The sequence below is a fragment of the Hipposideros armiger genome, unplaced genomic scaffold, assembly GCF_001890085.2.
Source record: "Hipposideros armiger isolate ML-2016 unplaced genomic scaffold, ASM189008v1 scaffold_87, whole genome shotgun sequence".
NCBI lineage: Eukaryota > Metazoa > Chordata > Mammalia > Chiroptera > Hipposideridae > Hipposideros > Hipposideros armiger.
Genome location: NW_017731437.1, coordinates 795888 through 810947, shown reverse-complemented (window position 1 = coordinate 810947; position 15060 = coordinate 795888). Strand labels below are relative to the sequence as shown.

The window sequence follows — 15060 nt, the reverse complement described above, 5'->3', positions numbered from 1 at the left end:
AGGGCTTCCAGTCACAAAAAGGGCAGAAGGCTAATGACACGGAAGCATGTGTGCTAGGCATGCGGGAGTCGGGTAGAATCTCTTAAAAATATTCACATGCATACACAACTCACTGGGAGGCTTAAGGAATTAGTGCTGATTTTTCTTCTTTGTTATCTGCCTCCCAGGCCGAGTAGATAAGAGGATCAAGCGGGAGAAGGGGTGAGGCCCAGGTGGTGGTCAGGTGTGAGGGTGGCCCTCAGCTCACAGTGGGCTCCCGCTCTCTTGGCGGCTGGGATCCTCTCCAGCCACGTTAACCTGGATAAGGGAGAGGACACCCCTGTGGGCACCAAAGGGGCACAGAGGCTGGGAGTACACTGGCAGAGGAGCCAGCTGTGTGACTCTGGGCTCCAGGGTCCAGGGTAAAAGGACAGTAACTGCTTCGTAGGCTCTGATCAGTGGGGCTGTCACGAGCTCCAACAGGAGGGCCTGTGAGCGGCCTGGCAAACTCTCGGGTGCTGTACACTCCAGTGCCACTTCTACAAGGGGTGTGGGAGAAGAGAGAGGCTCAGGAGCCCCCCAAGTCTGATGCCAAAAGGGTCTGAGGCAAAGTTACTGGGGATGTAAGGAGCTCTGAGGGTCCTCGCTTCCTTCACCGGGGAAGCCACCTGGCTGAAACATGAGCCCGGAGAGGGCGACTTCCCAAGAAGAAACACCTTCTCCACCCTCCAAACTCCTCAAGACTGTCCCAGCCTTGGTCTCCATTCCTTCCCATCGTGCTCTCTGTCCCTCACCAGACCCTGAGCCGCTCTCCCTGCTGGGCCTTGCTCTGTTTCCTTTGGGGGTGGGATACTCAGGGTTTAGGGCCGGGTCACATGAGGCTTGCTGACCTGTGGCCGATTCTTAACTCATTTTCCACACAGGTCTGTGCCTCGCGTGTGGATCTAGCCTGAAAGTTCTCTGTGGGCAGGTGATCTAGCGATTTCCTTCCCTTCTCACTGCCCCCATCATCCCACATTGCTGCCAGCCAGTGAGAATTGGTCTTCCCACACCCTGATGCCCACCGTGGAAAAAAACAGGAGAGCTGGCAAATTCATACCCTGTCTCTCCTTCTCATCCTCTGCCCAGACCCTGAGGCTAGAACACACATGGACCCTGCCTCACCTGTGGGTCTCAGGTAAGTAAGGAGACAGGGGAGTGAGAGAAGGAAGAACTACAGGGGTGTGGGCTTGTCTTGGGCCCCCTACTATAAGCAGCAGATCTCACTGTGCCCCAGGAAGAAGGGGGTTTCCAGACCAGGCTGCTTGTCCCACACTGGCACAGTTTGGGGTGCCTGGGCTAACTGGTCCCAATGAGACCAAGGACTGGCCAAGCTGAGCCAGCCCGTCTGTCCTGGAGGTATGGGATGGGCCGGCCACCCAGAAGGCCCCTCAATATCCTGGGCAGCTCCACTGATCTGCTGGGAGAGGCGACACTCAATAGCAGGACTCTGGATATCTCAGGCCCAAGGGAGAGAAGGCTCCTGGAGCCACACTCGGTACTGCCCGTGTTCATGATCTCCAGAAGCACACGCAGCGTGAGGTTGAGTCCCAAGCTGTCCTCTCCCCTCTGCCTGTGCTCCCCACAGCCTGCCGCCACCGAAGCAGCTGCCCTTCCTTCCCCGACATCCTGTGTGAGGCCTGTGTGGCTTTGGCCTCCAGTCTGCATCTACCGGGTGTGAGTACGCCCCTGCACCTCCTACCGATCAATACCGATACCGAGGGGAGAGAGAGGCGGGGCACGGCTCTACACGACTGGGGCAGCTACTGACCCCTCTGACCTCTGTCCATGCCAACTCAGATGCCCACAGCTGCTCTGCAAGCACCCATGTTGCCCTGGGAAACCCAATCTCCCAGAGGCACTAGGCAGGCCCCTGGCCAGCAGCTTAGCAACCAAACCTTGGCTGCCAGAGCACCTCTGGAGATGGGACTCAAAGATCACAGATAGAGAGGGGGTGGGAAGAGAGGATTGTTGTCATGCTGTTGTTAGGTAATAAAAGCACTTTACATACATCATCTCATGTAATTCTTACACTTACTTATGAAATAACCAATTCCAAGAGCTAGCAAGCCCAAGCAGTTAGTAAGAGTCCAGGACCCTGAGCTTCAACCTGACTGTAGAACCCTCCACTCAGTGCAGGCCTTTCTCCCAGGACAAAGGGACTGGCCAGCAGCAGCCTGGGTGGAACCACCTGGGGTCAGCAGCCAGAGCCTGACTTCACCCTCCCTGGCGAGATCCAGGTCAGCTGCCACCCTCACCTCCGCACCATCCATCCTAAGGAGCCGCAAGCCAGTCTCACAGCCCTGGAGGGCCCTCCCACCACACCTGAGACTCCTCCTATAGGGCTCCCTCCTCAGCCTGGCTGTGAGGGTGGGTGGGCAGTCAGAATACATGCACCACCACCCCCATCAACATCCTACGAGCCTTCGTGCCGGTTCTTAATCCAACATCAGACTCTGTCCAGGGAAGTGATGGCTTGGACATGGCCAAGCACAAGGAAAAGCAACGCCATTCTGGGGAAAAAGTGGACAACTTGCCTAGGGTGGGGGTGGGTAGGCTCTCTGGCTCATCCTCTCAAGCCTCATTCCACTTGCTTCAAAACATGAACTATTGTCCTAGGAGCTTCTAGAAGATGTCAGCGCCAGGAGAAAGGGACTGCGCTCGTCCTGCACATGGCTGTATCCCTAGTGCTTAGTGCCCTGACACATGGGAGACACTCAAATTTTATTTAAAGAACTCCCTCACCCCTGCAAGTCCGTGCGCAAATGTGACCTTCTTGTCGAGGCCCCACCCTGACCTTTTAAAGTTGCAACCTGCCTCCACCACACGGGTCCTATCCCCTGCTTCAGTTGCTCCTCTGTAGCTCATATGGCCTTTTGACACATGATTACTTACGCTTATTTTCTGTCACTCATGCTCCCCACCCTTTAGCATGAGAGTCCTGTGATGACAAGAGATCTCTGCTTTGTGTAAGGATTATGCCTGGTGTCTAAGCCACGCCACACACACAGAGGCACCAGTAAATACTTGTTGAGTGAATGAATGAACAGGTAGGGTTGAATGGGGATCAACTAGGCTAAGGTCTTCTCCAGTGGGGAGCCACTAACCCCAGAGAACACTGGGCTGGGGCACCAAAGGGCCCCTCAGGGAACTTCCCCATCCTGCTCTCGAGCCTCTGGCCAGGGCCATGTGGACATCATGCCTGGCATCTAGCTGGGGATACCTTTGTGGACCTTGCCTCAGTCCAAGGCTCCAGGACACCCAGCTCCTTGGCAAAAAGAACCCAACAATATCTATCATTAGTTACAAGAGTCAAACAGTTCTGTGCCCAGAGGTCCCTTTCATCAAACCCTGGGAACACTGAGTCAGGTATTTCGAGAGAAGGCTCCGGTCACTGCTGAATTCCTGAAGGGTAGAGTCAGGTCCCTAGCAGCTTCCCTGTCCCCACGCCCAGAGGAGCCTCTCCTAGCTCAAGAATTCACTGTGGTTCCTGGGAAGTGGAAGGAGTGGGATGACTCTTCAGAGGACCAGTTTCCTCTGGGAGGCAGGGAGGGGAGGGGAGGTCACCTCAAAGGAAGCTGGGCAAAGCCTCATGGTAACAGGGCGCAGGGAGGAGGGTCTCCTGGGGGACCCTGGGGAGCCAGGGCTGGAGAAGGGCGAGCAGAACCAGACGCCCCACTGGGGAATGCCCATCTCCTGCCCCTTACCCCACTTCTCCCTGCAAACTGCTCCTGGGCAAGAGAAGACAAAGCTGCCAAACAGACCTGGCATGCCTTGACCCAGGAGGAACCCTGATAGTGGCATTGCCTGAGTGAGGTAAGAAGGCCTCTCCAAGCCGATTACTCAGGGTAAGTGAGTCCCGGGGGCCAGTGCTGCTCAAAACAGCCACCCTAGAAGTAGGGACCACCAGCCTCTCTACCCCAACTAGGTGTCTCAGGAGCTACCTCAGACACATCTGGAAGGACCAGGAAGGCTGAGTAACCCTTCAGGAAACCCCACATTACTCCTGGAGGCTCTTGTCCAATAGGGTAGACAGGGGGTCACAGACTGGCTGTAAAGGCTCCAAACTTTCCAGCTTCATGCACCAGTTTCTCCTAGGGAGAGGGTCGTGGGGCCAAGAAGTTCTTCCCTAAATAAGGCTGAAAGAAAGCACCATGGAATTCTCAGAAAATCTCCTTAATGACAACGAGCAGCGCAGGAATGTGCTCCCCTCCCCCTGAGCAGAAAGCAGAACAGATTAGATCCCCCACCCCCACCCCAAAGATCCTCAGCTGGGGTCTGGCCATCAGGCTTCACTCCTGGCTCCCAAGGAGCAGGGGAATTACCAGGGGCCACCGGAACACAAGGTGAGGTTAAGAGAAGCCACTACCCTTTACCTCGGTGTCCCTCTACTCCCATCCTCATTTTAAAGGTTCTGACTTCCAGAGGCTCTCAGAAATCATGACCTTCTTGATCGATTTCTGGACAGAGAAGCCAGATTCCCTCACAATCCATCAGGTATGCCCCAAAGGCCCAGATGTCTGCCCAGAGGCCCACAAGTGACCACACTTGCTTTTTATGCTTTGTGGGGATGCTAAGAAGCGCACTCTCACTTGCCACATGCCAGGCCACATGTGTTTGTGACCGTTTCCATCTTCTTATCAACAGCAGTAAAAAATAAGGCTGGCTGAGGCTTGGTATGGTTAAGTGACCAAGACAAGGTTATGCAGCACGAAAAATCGGCCAGCACAATTCAAAGCTATACCTGAGAATGGAAAGACACTAACACACTTAATGAACACTATGTTTAAGGAAAGGCTGTATTTCCCTCTTATTTCATACTTTCTCAAACGTCTCATCTCCCCAAACACTGTCCAGTGGCCCCTACAGAGACTGGCCCAGTCTAACTTCTGAGAAGAGGAGCCAGTCCTGGTCACAGCCCCCACAGCCAGATTTGAGTCCTGACTGCCATGAAGTGGACACTGTACACAGATCAATTAAAGAAACCAAACCTGGATTCTCTGTCCATAAAATCAGGCAGTTGGACCATCTCCCAGGACCGTTCCTGGACCTCAGTTCACACACAGACCCAGACTGTCTTCCTCAAAAGCGTCTTCTGACCTTGGCTTCCCCTGTGCTGGTCCACGGCTCTTCTGTACTGCGGCTCTGTTCTTCCCACCTGGGGGTTTCCTGTCTCCCAGACACACTCATTGCCTCCCAGCTCTCCTCCTTGTTCAGAATCCCCTCTGCACCCTTAAGTTGTAAACTCGGCAGAAGGTCCCTAGAGTCCAAGTTAAGACGCACTGCATCTGGCACATGGATCCCCATGGAAGGAGCCTGAATCTAAGCCCCACCCACCTCACCCAAAACTCACCTGTCTGAGGGGAAAGCTTCAGGGAGCCACGCCATGTCTCTCTTGGTTACAGTCAGTTCTCCCCCCAGCCAAAGCTCAATGTGTCTACGAACCATCCAGCAGGAGCAAATCTTGAGCAAACTTTGCACACTTTCTTTGGCAAGACAGATTTTCATTCCTAGCCAAGTCCCAACGTTCCACAGTGCAACCCCACCTCTGTCGTTGTGGAAAATAGACTGGGTCTAGATACTGTCCCCTAGAGGTGCCCAAAGCCGCCCGAGGCAGAGAAAGAGGCCCCGAGACCTAAGTCCCTCCCGCGGGCTTCCTGCGTCCGGGGATTAGGAGACACAAAGGGCCGGTGGGGAGAGGGCCCAGATGGCAGGGACGGGGGCTAAGCCGTCGACGTAAAGCTCTCCGGTCGCCGCTCCCAGAGAGAGGGCTATCGGAGACGCACGTCGCCGGCCTCAACCGTCGGCACCTTCCACGTGGGGTCCGAACCCCCGGGACTCCGTCTTCGCTCGCGGTGACCCTCGCACCCAGCCGGGCGGGGCACCTGTTTCCCCACTCCCCAAAGCCAACACTATTGCGCAAGCCCGAAACCTAAATTCTGTAATCGCGGGCAGATCAGGCAGAGAAAAGTTCCCAGTGGCACTTTCTACAGGTGTCTTTCTCCTAGACCAGCAGAGCGACTGGGTCCAGGATAAGGCGGGCGGACCTGGGCGCAGCCCTCCCCGCCCCGCCCGGGGTCCCAGCCCTCCCCTGCCTCCCCACCCCGAGAGGCTGGTGCCCCGAGGGGGCGGACCCGGATAGGTGGGCCCCAGCCCGCGCCTCACCTGGAACCCCAGGCCGGCCCCGCCGAGGCCTCCGAGTCCCTCGGCGCCAGCCGCTGGCTCCGCTCACTCCGCCGCCGGCCCACGGGTTGCTGGGCGGCCGTCTCCTTCCTGCTCACCTCCAGCGCGGCGAGCAGGGGGCGGAGCCGCCACTATTTACATAAAGGGCGAGCCGGCGGGGCCCGCAGAACCCGAGCGCGGGGCCCCAGTGGCCCGGCCCCGCCTCAGTCCCGCCCCCCACAGCCCGGCGCGGACGGGGCGTGAGCGCCCCCAAGGGGCGGGGACCGCATTCGGGCCAATCCGTGGCCCCAGGCAGCTCGGGGCGGGGCCAAGGTGAGCGAGAATATGCACGAGGTGCTGCCGCCCCGCCCTCGGCCTCACCTGCGCGTACCTGGTCGCAAAACGACTCGCCGCGCCCAGTGTCCCGCCGCCTCCCGGAAGAAATATAGTTCCCGGAACGCGCGACGGCTCCCGGCCACCTCCCAGTACGACTGCCTAGAGGAGCCGTCCCTCCCACAACCCGGCACGGAGCGCCGAGGGAGGGGCATACCCGGGCCGGCTCTTCCTGAGAGCGCCCAATCCAATCAGAGGGTGACCAGCGGGCACAAGGCTGTTTCGAGACCCAAGAGCGAGGTGGCGTGGGGACCGGGCCGTCGCCGCTTCCCCTTGGGGCGGGCCCCAAGCCAGGAACCGCCTTCTCCCGAGTTTTTGTTGAGGTAGGCGGGCGCCCCAGGCCCCGAGGGACACCAACAGCAATCAGTTTTTAGTCCGAGGGGGTTAGAGCGGCCATAGGCGGGAGCGAAGGCCAGGCCCGAGGCGTAAATGGTGCGCTCCACCGCGCAGCTCGCAACTGGGGGTCAAGCTGCACCGATTTGACGCCTTTCAGGTGCCCTACCCAGATTCGCTGCCCTCGGGGAAGCCGCTGGAGCGCTGGCCTCCCTCCTCGGACCTCCTTCAGAAAGCTAAGTTGACCAGAGGTCTGTGACTTTCCATCACCTCCGATGCAGGCCTCGAGAAAGGTGCGGGGTCGCGTTCCTGCCCTCCCACGGGCTTCTCTTAGCTTTTGCACCGGAGAATGCAGTGTTGTCTGTGGGTGGGCAAAGCAGGGGTGAGGTCCCGGGGGCCAGTTCCACCGACAACGGGTTGGGGTGGGGGTCTGTGCCGCCATCCGGGGGCTGGGGGACTTCTCCAGTATATCCAGCCACAGCATAAAAGGGATCTATTTTTTAATGGCTTTGGCTTTATCGCATGAAGCAGGCACCCTCTCCTTGAAAGGCACAGAATCCTCTCTTCTAACCCACCCGGCTGGGTCTCTAAAATCTAGTGCTGAGTTCCAAGAGGATCACTGCAAGGCAGCAATCTTAGGCCTGGGGCTCTGAAGCATTGCAACAGCCAAGTAGAGGTGGGTTTCAGCTTCACTCTTCTGCAACATCAGCATCCAGGGCCACGGCCCAGACGCCCCTGCAGCTACAGGGTGCAGGAGGCAGCTGAGATAGTCCCTGAAAGTAGGCAGTCTGGGTCCCCATCGCCCCACCCCGTCCAGCAGGCCCTAGGCCCTGCCAGAGCTGCACAGTCAGTGTTCCAGGTCCCTGGGCAGTGTGAAGTCCCTGAAGCTGTAGAAGGAAATGTCTCCATGATCCACCAGGGCAAAGATCAGAGGAACATCCCCGCTCTGGTAGGACAACTGCTTGAGAGTGCAGAGGTCTGGGACTGGCTCATCAAATCTGCAGGGATAAAGGTTAGACTGAGACCTGGACATAGCCTACCCACAGGCTTTGAGACCCAGCCCTCTGTGGCTCCCAGGAAAGGGAGACTAAGACAGGAGTTGAGAGTGCAAGAAGTCTGGCTCCTGGACTCTTCTGTCTGCAAACTGCATGGCTCTGATTAAGTTCAAGAGAGACCCAGAGGCATGGCTGAGTAAGGGGGCTGGGAAGAGTCAGGTTCTCAAATGAGCCCAGGACAGGAGAGAGACTACCTGAAAGTGCCAGGAATAAGGGCTGAGGACTGGGAAGCTTGGGTTCCCGTAGCACTAACTGGCTGTGTGGCCTCGTGTGGGTCACATAATCTCTTTGGACCTCTGGTTCCTCTCAGGATTGACAAATCTGCCAAGGGTGTGGAGAGGCAGTTCACTTGGTTTACATGAAAACTGGCGGCAGCCTGGGGGCAGCGCTCGCTGGTCTCATACCCACTAATGCACATCCGGGCATAGGGCTTGCCAGGGTTATTCTTTCGGAACGTGGCCACAGCGTCAGCCTGGTAAACATCAAAGCTGATCTCCAAGCCCCCAGGCTTCTCCAGCAGCCTGAGGACAGAGTGAGAAACCTTAGGGACTCTCTTGCTCCACCTTTTCTTTCCATGCCACCCTTTCCCTCCCCCCATTCCAGGAAGCAGCCTGTTCAGGAGAACTGAGGACCTGCTGTGAGGTGCCACTTAACGTGCAGGGGAGGCTCAGCTGCCCATCTCAGAACCCTGGGGGTAAATCCACTCCTCCCTCTCCCCTAGACACACATGAATATTAGCCAGGGTAGGGGTCCCGGGAATGATCCCTCAGCTCATACCTAACTTCAGGAGTCAAATCCCAGCTGCCAACTCCTACTGGCAGCCAAAGTACTATGGAGACGGGCACTACCGAGAAACTCACCGGGCACCTCCATCAGCAAGGTGTGTCGTTTGTAGCACAGAGATATGCTGAAGGACTGCGGCTATAAGGACAGTGAAAATAAAGCGTTGGGAGGGGAGCCAGTCATCTATAGACTCCCCTGCCATTCTACTTTAGGGTTCCCAGATTTAGCAGATTTCTTTTTAGTATAGGGATGTCCTGTGTTGTTTATCCTAAATATAATTGATCCAGCAACCCCAATCCAGTTACTTACAGGCAACCCTAAGTTACTTATAATTTACCATGTTCCTGTAAGGACTGGAAGTAGTTATGACTCTATTAATATCATTCTTGCCCTATTAGTCCCGTTCTTAAGGCATACAGCAAGCCTTCCTTTTATTTGGCCTACGTATCACCTTATTCTCCCTAACAGACTTGGGAGAACAGGGAGCACAGCAAGTTGGTGGCAGAGCCGTCCACACCTATCTGGTGTATGACGTTAAGGACTTCCTCAGAGTTTTCATTCCTTTCTTGTCCTTTCCTTGAGCACTGACTCGCCATCTGTAAACCTTCCCACATGGGTCCTTTTGCCATTTCCCAGGAAAACAGACTGCTCTTGTGGGTTATACCCCATGGGCAGCTCTCTCCTCCCCCATCATTCTTAAGCTTCAATTAGTCTTGGGCAACCCGGGCCCCTTTTAAAGTCTTGTGATTCCTTAGCTGCCAGTGGCCTGTGAGAGGGTACCTGGAGAGTCTGCCTGGCCAGGACTCAACAAGGGGGTGACAGGCTGGTCCCACAGGTGTGAGGGGCGGCTCTGGGTCTTCTGCAAGTGCCGCCTCTGCAGCAGCTGCTTGTACTCCCTCCAGCTGGAGCAGCGCTGCACCTGGGCATCTGCATTTATGTCCTCCCAGAAGTGTCGGGCCTCTGCCTGTTGCTCCCGCTCCCATCTGGAGAGCTTCTCCTTCCGTTGGTTCAGCTTCTGGCACCAGGACTCAGCATCCGTCTCCCGCCCTGCCACATTGGCTGGGAGTAGCTCTGGGGCTGGGGCGAGCAGGAGGGTGTGGCGGCTATCTGAAGCCAGGTTGGGGAAGGAGATCTGCTCAAAGTTCCAGCGTGGCTTACAAGCCCCCTTGACCCCATTCTCTACTTGGCCACTCTCCTGGCTGCACCCCACCCCCTCCCTGGCCAGGCCAGGGCTGGGCTCGAGGGACCCCAGAAGCTGAAAGGGGCCCCCTGGGTCCTTTATGGGGCTTGAATCCTGGGGTTTCTTCTCTAGGCATCGGATGTTCTGGTTGCTGGAAGACTGGATGGAGGTTGCCAGGCTCTCAGGTGTCCCATCCATCCCCTGCAGGGGGTTCTCCAGGGCCTTGGGCTTCTTATTAATGGACCTGAGGGACATGGGAAAGAAACACAGCACATCTGCTCCTGACTGCTGAGGTGCACACGTCCTGTGAGTGCACTTCTGCCTCCTTGAGCCCACAAGGGAGCTGCCCAAGCCCAGCTCTTAAGCCTATGCATTCTCCAAGGTCTCAAACACCAGCTCTGCCCCCCAGAACTCCCTGGGGTGGGCTAAGTGGGGAGCATTACCGAGAGCTGAAGCTCCTCCTCTTCCTCTTGCCATTCCGATCCTCCACGCACTGGGCACTGCCGTCCAAGTTCAGCTGCCTCTCGTAAGGGGACAGGATGGAGCTGCGGGGTGAGACTGGGGTGAACAACAGACCCACCTTCTCAGCCTGGTGCTCCTGGTGGGGTTTGTGAGGGGCTGGCCCAGCGGACAAGTCAGTGGGCCATGGTCAGCGCCAAATCCAAGGGCTAAGGAAGACCTGCCTACAGGGTACATAGGGGCTGCCACAAGGGGCTGCCCATGCATCTGTGCCCAGGCCTCTGTGTGGCACCTTTGAACTGAGGCTCCCTGGAAGCAGGGGCCCCCACAGAGCCAGAAGCAAATGATTAATCACTGATGAGAAATAGCAAGGACCAGAAAACTTAGAAAATAAAAATGAAAAACCCATGCATATCACTGTAACATTTTTGTTTCTTATAAACACCACACTGTTTCTCTCCATATTTGCTTTTTCTAACAAAAATGACATACTGCTTTGTAGTCCTTTTGTTTCAATCAGTAAGATATTATGGGGCCGGCCGAGTGGCGCGTTAAGAACTGGCTTGGGATGCCAGAGGGCCCCGGTTCGGATCCCACATATGAGGGCCAGTAACACTGCCCTCTACAGCTAAGATGCTGAACAATAGCTCAACCTGGAGCTGGGCTGCTGTGGGTTGCCGGCGATGGCATAGGCTGCAGCCCCCTGCTGCAGTGGGCTGCCATAAGCTACCGCGTGTAGCCGGCAGCCATCGTGAGCGGCCAGCAGCTGCTGTGAGCGGCAGTCCAGAAGCCAGCGACTGATCTGCCTTGCCCGGGAAGAGCGCAATGATGGTGCAAGCTTGGGCCAGTGAAGCAACATCCTCCACAACTAGACTAAAGAACAAAACAGCAACTTGTCTGTTCCCCTTCCCCCAATATATTATGGATATGGCCCGTTATCACTATAGCATTCCTCCCTGCCATGATTTTTTTCATGGCCCTGAGGCTGCACTGTCTGATACGGTAGCCACTAGACATGAGGAGCTACTGAAGTTAAATTTAAATCCATTAAAGTTAAAAATCCAGTTGCACAAGCTACAAATGAGTACATTGGACTGTCTAAATGTAGAACATTTTCATCACTGACAAAAAAAGAAAGTTCTATTGGACAGTGCTGCTCTGTGGGATAAGCTAATTTTTTGTGACTATGCCCTCCCTGTTGGACGCATAGGATGTTTCCAAGTTCACTGATTTTGCAAAGTGATGGTGTTTTTGTGTAAGCTCCCCAATAAATGCAAGTTGTGTGGGGCAGTGATTTTGTTCTCTGCTATTCCTCAGCAATGAGCACAGGGCCTGGCACCCAGTAAGTAGTCAACAAATATTATTGAATGCATGAACATTCTCACAGGTGAACTTAACGCATCCATCTATGACTATTCCCTTAGGATATATTCCACTTTCAGAAATTAAAGCTCTGCCCTAGAGCTTTTGTGACATCCTGGAAGCTGCAAAGGCTGTACAAGTTTCCACTCCAAGTCTGAAGGTCTCTGTGGCTCCTGGCAATGTTGGATTACTAAGGTGGTGAACTTCAGAGACCCCAGAAGGAAAGAACATGTAACCTAGCCAAAGGGCTGTGAAACCCTATCAACTGTTAATTCCTTCACTCATGCCTGCACTCAACAAGTCTACTTGCACACTTACTAAGTGCCAGGCCCTGTTCCAGTGCATTTCTATGCTAACAGTTAGCTGTAGGTACTCAATCGTTGTCTGTGGAGTGAACAGGCTGAAAATGGGGCTCAATTTGATAACCCAGGATAAGTTGAAATGACCCAGATAGTCCCAACATGCCTCTCAATAGATCATTTCCAGCAGAAGCCCCCAGCCCGTGTCCAGAGAGCTGCAGCTCCAGGCCAGGACTCCAGGTAAGCAGAGGCCACTTCCACTCTGGGGCTAGTCACCCAGATGCCAGGACTATAGGAAACAGGAGGGAAATGGGATAATGGTTTACCTGGGTTGGAATCGTCGAATCACATAGCCCAGTCTCTTCAGGTGGCTGAAGACCTCAAAAGAAAAGAAGTAAAGGTCATACTTCCACTTGTGAAAACATGAAATAGGTTTCTTGGGAGAGAAGCCATTCCTCACACCCCCACCCTTACCCACCCCCAGATTCCAAACCCTAGGATTGGTTGAACCACACTCTATTAATAAATACCCTCCTCAAACTAAGGTCTCAGTATGACTTCCTGTCTCTTGCTTTGGGCACAAATGACATATAGCAATTTCTTGAATTAAACGCAAATCCCAAAAAGCTGATAGCTGATAGGCCAAGAAAAGAACTATGCCCTGAAATATTCTGATACCAAAGTTGATGAGAGTGAAGCTCCTGATTACAATGTGGACAAGAACATGGCAGAAGCTGGTGGACATCCCCTGGCCCTGCCCCTCAACTGACGGGAGTGGAGTGGGAGTGGGCTTTGATAAAGAGCCATACGTTCATCCTCCTGTCCCCTATCCATATCAGAGATGCATGCCAGAATGTCCCCTATCTTGTTTCATCTCCCAGCAGCCTTCAACATAGCTGACCACTTCTTCCTTGAAAAAAATTTCTTGGCTTCTGTGATGTTACCTCTCTGGGTTTTTCTCTTGCATTGCTGGACACTCCTCAGTTTGCTTCTGGTCTCTGATCTTCCCCCTGACCTCCGCATGTTGGAGTCCCCAAGGTCTCAGATGCAGCCCTTCACTCTGGCCACACACCCATACAGCCCCCCTGGTTTTAAATACCATCCATGTGGTCATGATGTCACGCTTATGTCTCTAGCCTTGTGCTTCTCCACTGTCTTCTTCCTAGCATTCAGCTCTGTGAAGTTAATTGTTCTTTTGCCTGCTGATTTTATCATCCATTGCCACCTCTAGGATGTAAGCCTCATGACAGCAGAGTCCTTGCCTGTCTTGTAGCCCCAACATATGGTTCTGTGCCTTGCACATTGTAGATACTTGTAAATACCCACTGACTCAGTGGATGGGTGGCTCCTTTCCTGGGAGAGGGTGGCAGATACCTGGTACTGCAAGAAAGTCACAGTGTCCTCAGTCAGCAGCAGCTGGTAGGCTTCCTGGATAGACAGCGGCAAGTCTTGGTGGAAAAGCTGGATGGAGCCCTAGAAGTGGGGCCAACAGCTCAACGTCTAAACCCTCCCTGCAGTGGCAGAATCAAAGGGGTAACTTCTTGGCTCTAGCATCTGTGGCAACCCAACACCTTCCACCCCACCCCCGCCTGTCCCCAAGCATGGCAGCAAGAATATGGTCCACCAGGAAGGGGGGAGCAACAGCAACACTAATATGGACTGGAATCCCTACTCCCTGCGCATCATTCTTCTCTTTTTCTCTAGAAGTCAGGTTACAAGCTTCCTGAACATTCAGTTGTGTATACTTTCTCTCCAAAAAAGAACCCCCCACGTCTTCTTCACGTTCTTTGATCCCAACTACTTCCCCACCCTCTTGGGGCCCCACTTACACATTCCAACAGATACAAGGCTTCCTCGGGGTGAAGCCGCTGCTGGCCCTGCTCTGAGAAGCCCATGGTTTGCCAGAATTTACCCTGTGTGGGACCCACAGCAAATGTCACAAAAGAGCCAGAAAGGGAAGAGAAAGCTGGTCCCTTGTCCCTAAGCCCCGTCGCTCACCGCAGGGGACTTCAACTCCACGAACCCCTCTTCCGGTCTCCATTCCGCGGCCACCAAGCTGCCCCTGGCGAGGAGTGGGGAGGAGTCCGTCTCAGTCTACCCGAGTCTACGCAGTCCGTCTGCCCCGCGAGTTCCAGTCCCGGCCCCGCCCCCTTCCCGCCCCGCTCACAGACGCTCCACGCGCTCCTCTGCCAACAGCTGCCAGAGCTCCTCCCGGCACAGGCGCAGCCGCTCGGCCTGGGCCGCCGAGCCGTCGGGGAGGAAGTCCTTGGGGCCATGCGAGCGCTGGGGTAGCTTCTGGGACCGCGAGCGGGCGGCGAGGAGCTCCTGGGCACTGGAGGAGATGCGGGTCAGAGTCAGGCAGTTGGGGCCGCCTGGACCAATTCCAAACCCCCGTCCCCTTCCCAGCGACCACCCCATGGTCCCCTTGACTTCCCCGGGCCAGACCGCGCCGCACCTGAGCACGCGCCCAGCAGGAACCTCCACGGTTGCTAGCTCTGGTTTGAGGTCCATGGGTCCGCCGTCTACGCCTGCGCGTGCACCGCCCATGCCCCGCCCACCGCCGGATCTTCTCGCGGCCCTAGCGCCTGTGGATCCGACCTCCGCTCCTCTGATCTGCGGATCAACCCACTCGCTCTCTGCCTTCCTGGCTGTCCTGGGTCCTAGCGCCCTCAACAAATATGTGCCTCGATTCCAGGGGCAGAGAGCTTGCAGGTTTCTGGATTTTTAGGAGCTTCCGCCTCTACCATCCCTAGCCCTCCTCTGAGCTCCTTTCTAGTAAAACTTAAGGAACCCGGCGTCTGAAAATGTAGTATGAATAATCAAATGCATGACCCTCCCCTCCACAGTCCTGGGCTGCTTTAGACCCCACCATCAGTCCCTCCTAGACAAGTGGGGAGGAAAAGGGGGTTTAGAGAAGGGAGAGCAATGGGTTCCCGAATTCCAGCTTCGCAAACTGAAGGCCACCGGGGGCTGTCAGGTGCGGTCTGGGGAGGTTCATAGTTTCTTCAGCGTCTTC

The 15060-nt window shown here is 55.4% G+C and overlaps 2 protein-coding genes across 9 annotated transcripts in view; both read right to left on the bottom strand.

Moving 5' to 3' along the window:
* The window catches only part of LLGL2 (LLGL scribble cell polarity complex component 2), a 33576-nt gene extending 27256 nt beyond the window's left edge, over positions 1-6320 (bottom strand). For 3 of the 7 annotated variants that reach the window (XM_019644465.1, XM_019644463.1, XM_019644468.1), the window contains exon 1: positions 6184-6320. The gene's annotated coding sequence lies outside the window, so the exon portion shown is untranslated. Of the gene's footprint in view, positions 1-113; positions 2038-5371; positions 6044-6183 lie in introns of those variants that run through there. The other 4 variants (XM_019644464.1, XM_019644466.1, XM_019644470.1 and 1 more) reach the window with 2 other exon arrangements.
* Positions 6321-7389: 1069 nt separating this feature from the next.
* Positions 7390-15052, bottom strand: TSEN54 (tRNA splicing endonuclease subunit 54). 2 transcript variants are annotated; one of them, XM_019644212.1, is made up of 11 exons: positions 14500-15052; positions 14212-14376; positions 14043-14106; positions 13874-13957; positions 13419-13517; positions 12371-12423; positions 10368-10469; positions 9525-10168; positions 8822-8882; positions 8156-8482; positions 7390-7904 (listed from the first exon to the last, which is right to left on the bottom strand). In XM_019644212.1, exons 1-11 carry the CDS (start codon positions 14589-14591, stop codon positions 7754-7756), a joined length of 1842 nt encoding a protein of 613 aa, XP_019499757.1. In that variant the 5' UTR covers positions 14592-15052; the 3' UTR covers positions 7390-7753. The 2 variants fall into 2 exon arrangements, with proteins under 2 accessions (XP_019499757.1, XP_019499758.1); XM_019644213.1 differs by having other exon boundaries at positions 8366-8482; positions 14500-15043.
* Positions 15053-15060: the final 8 nt, after the last annotated feature.

What these genes read in the sequence shown, in the direction of transcription:
- TSEN54 (XM_019644212.1), bottom strand. Translation starts at nt 14,591, where the DNA reads ATGGGCGGTGCACGCGCAGGCGTAGACGGCGGACCCATGGACCTCAAA. An exon ending in ATTCGACGATTCCAACCCAG is followed by an intron (nt 10,470 to 12,370) that starts GTAAACCATTAT and finishes CTCACCCCGCAG; the next exon opens with CTCCATCCTGTCCCCTTACG. An exon ending in CTTATTCCTGGCACTTTCAG is followed by an intron (nt 7,905 to 8,155) that starts GTAGTCTCTCTC and finishes TTATCCCTGCAG; the next exon opens with ATTTGATGAGCCAGTCCCAG.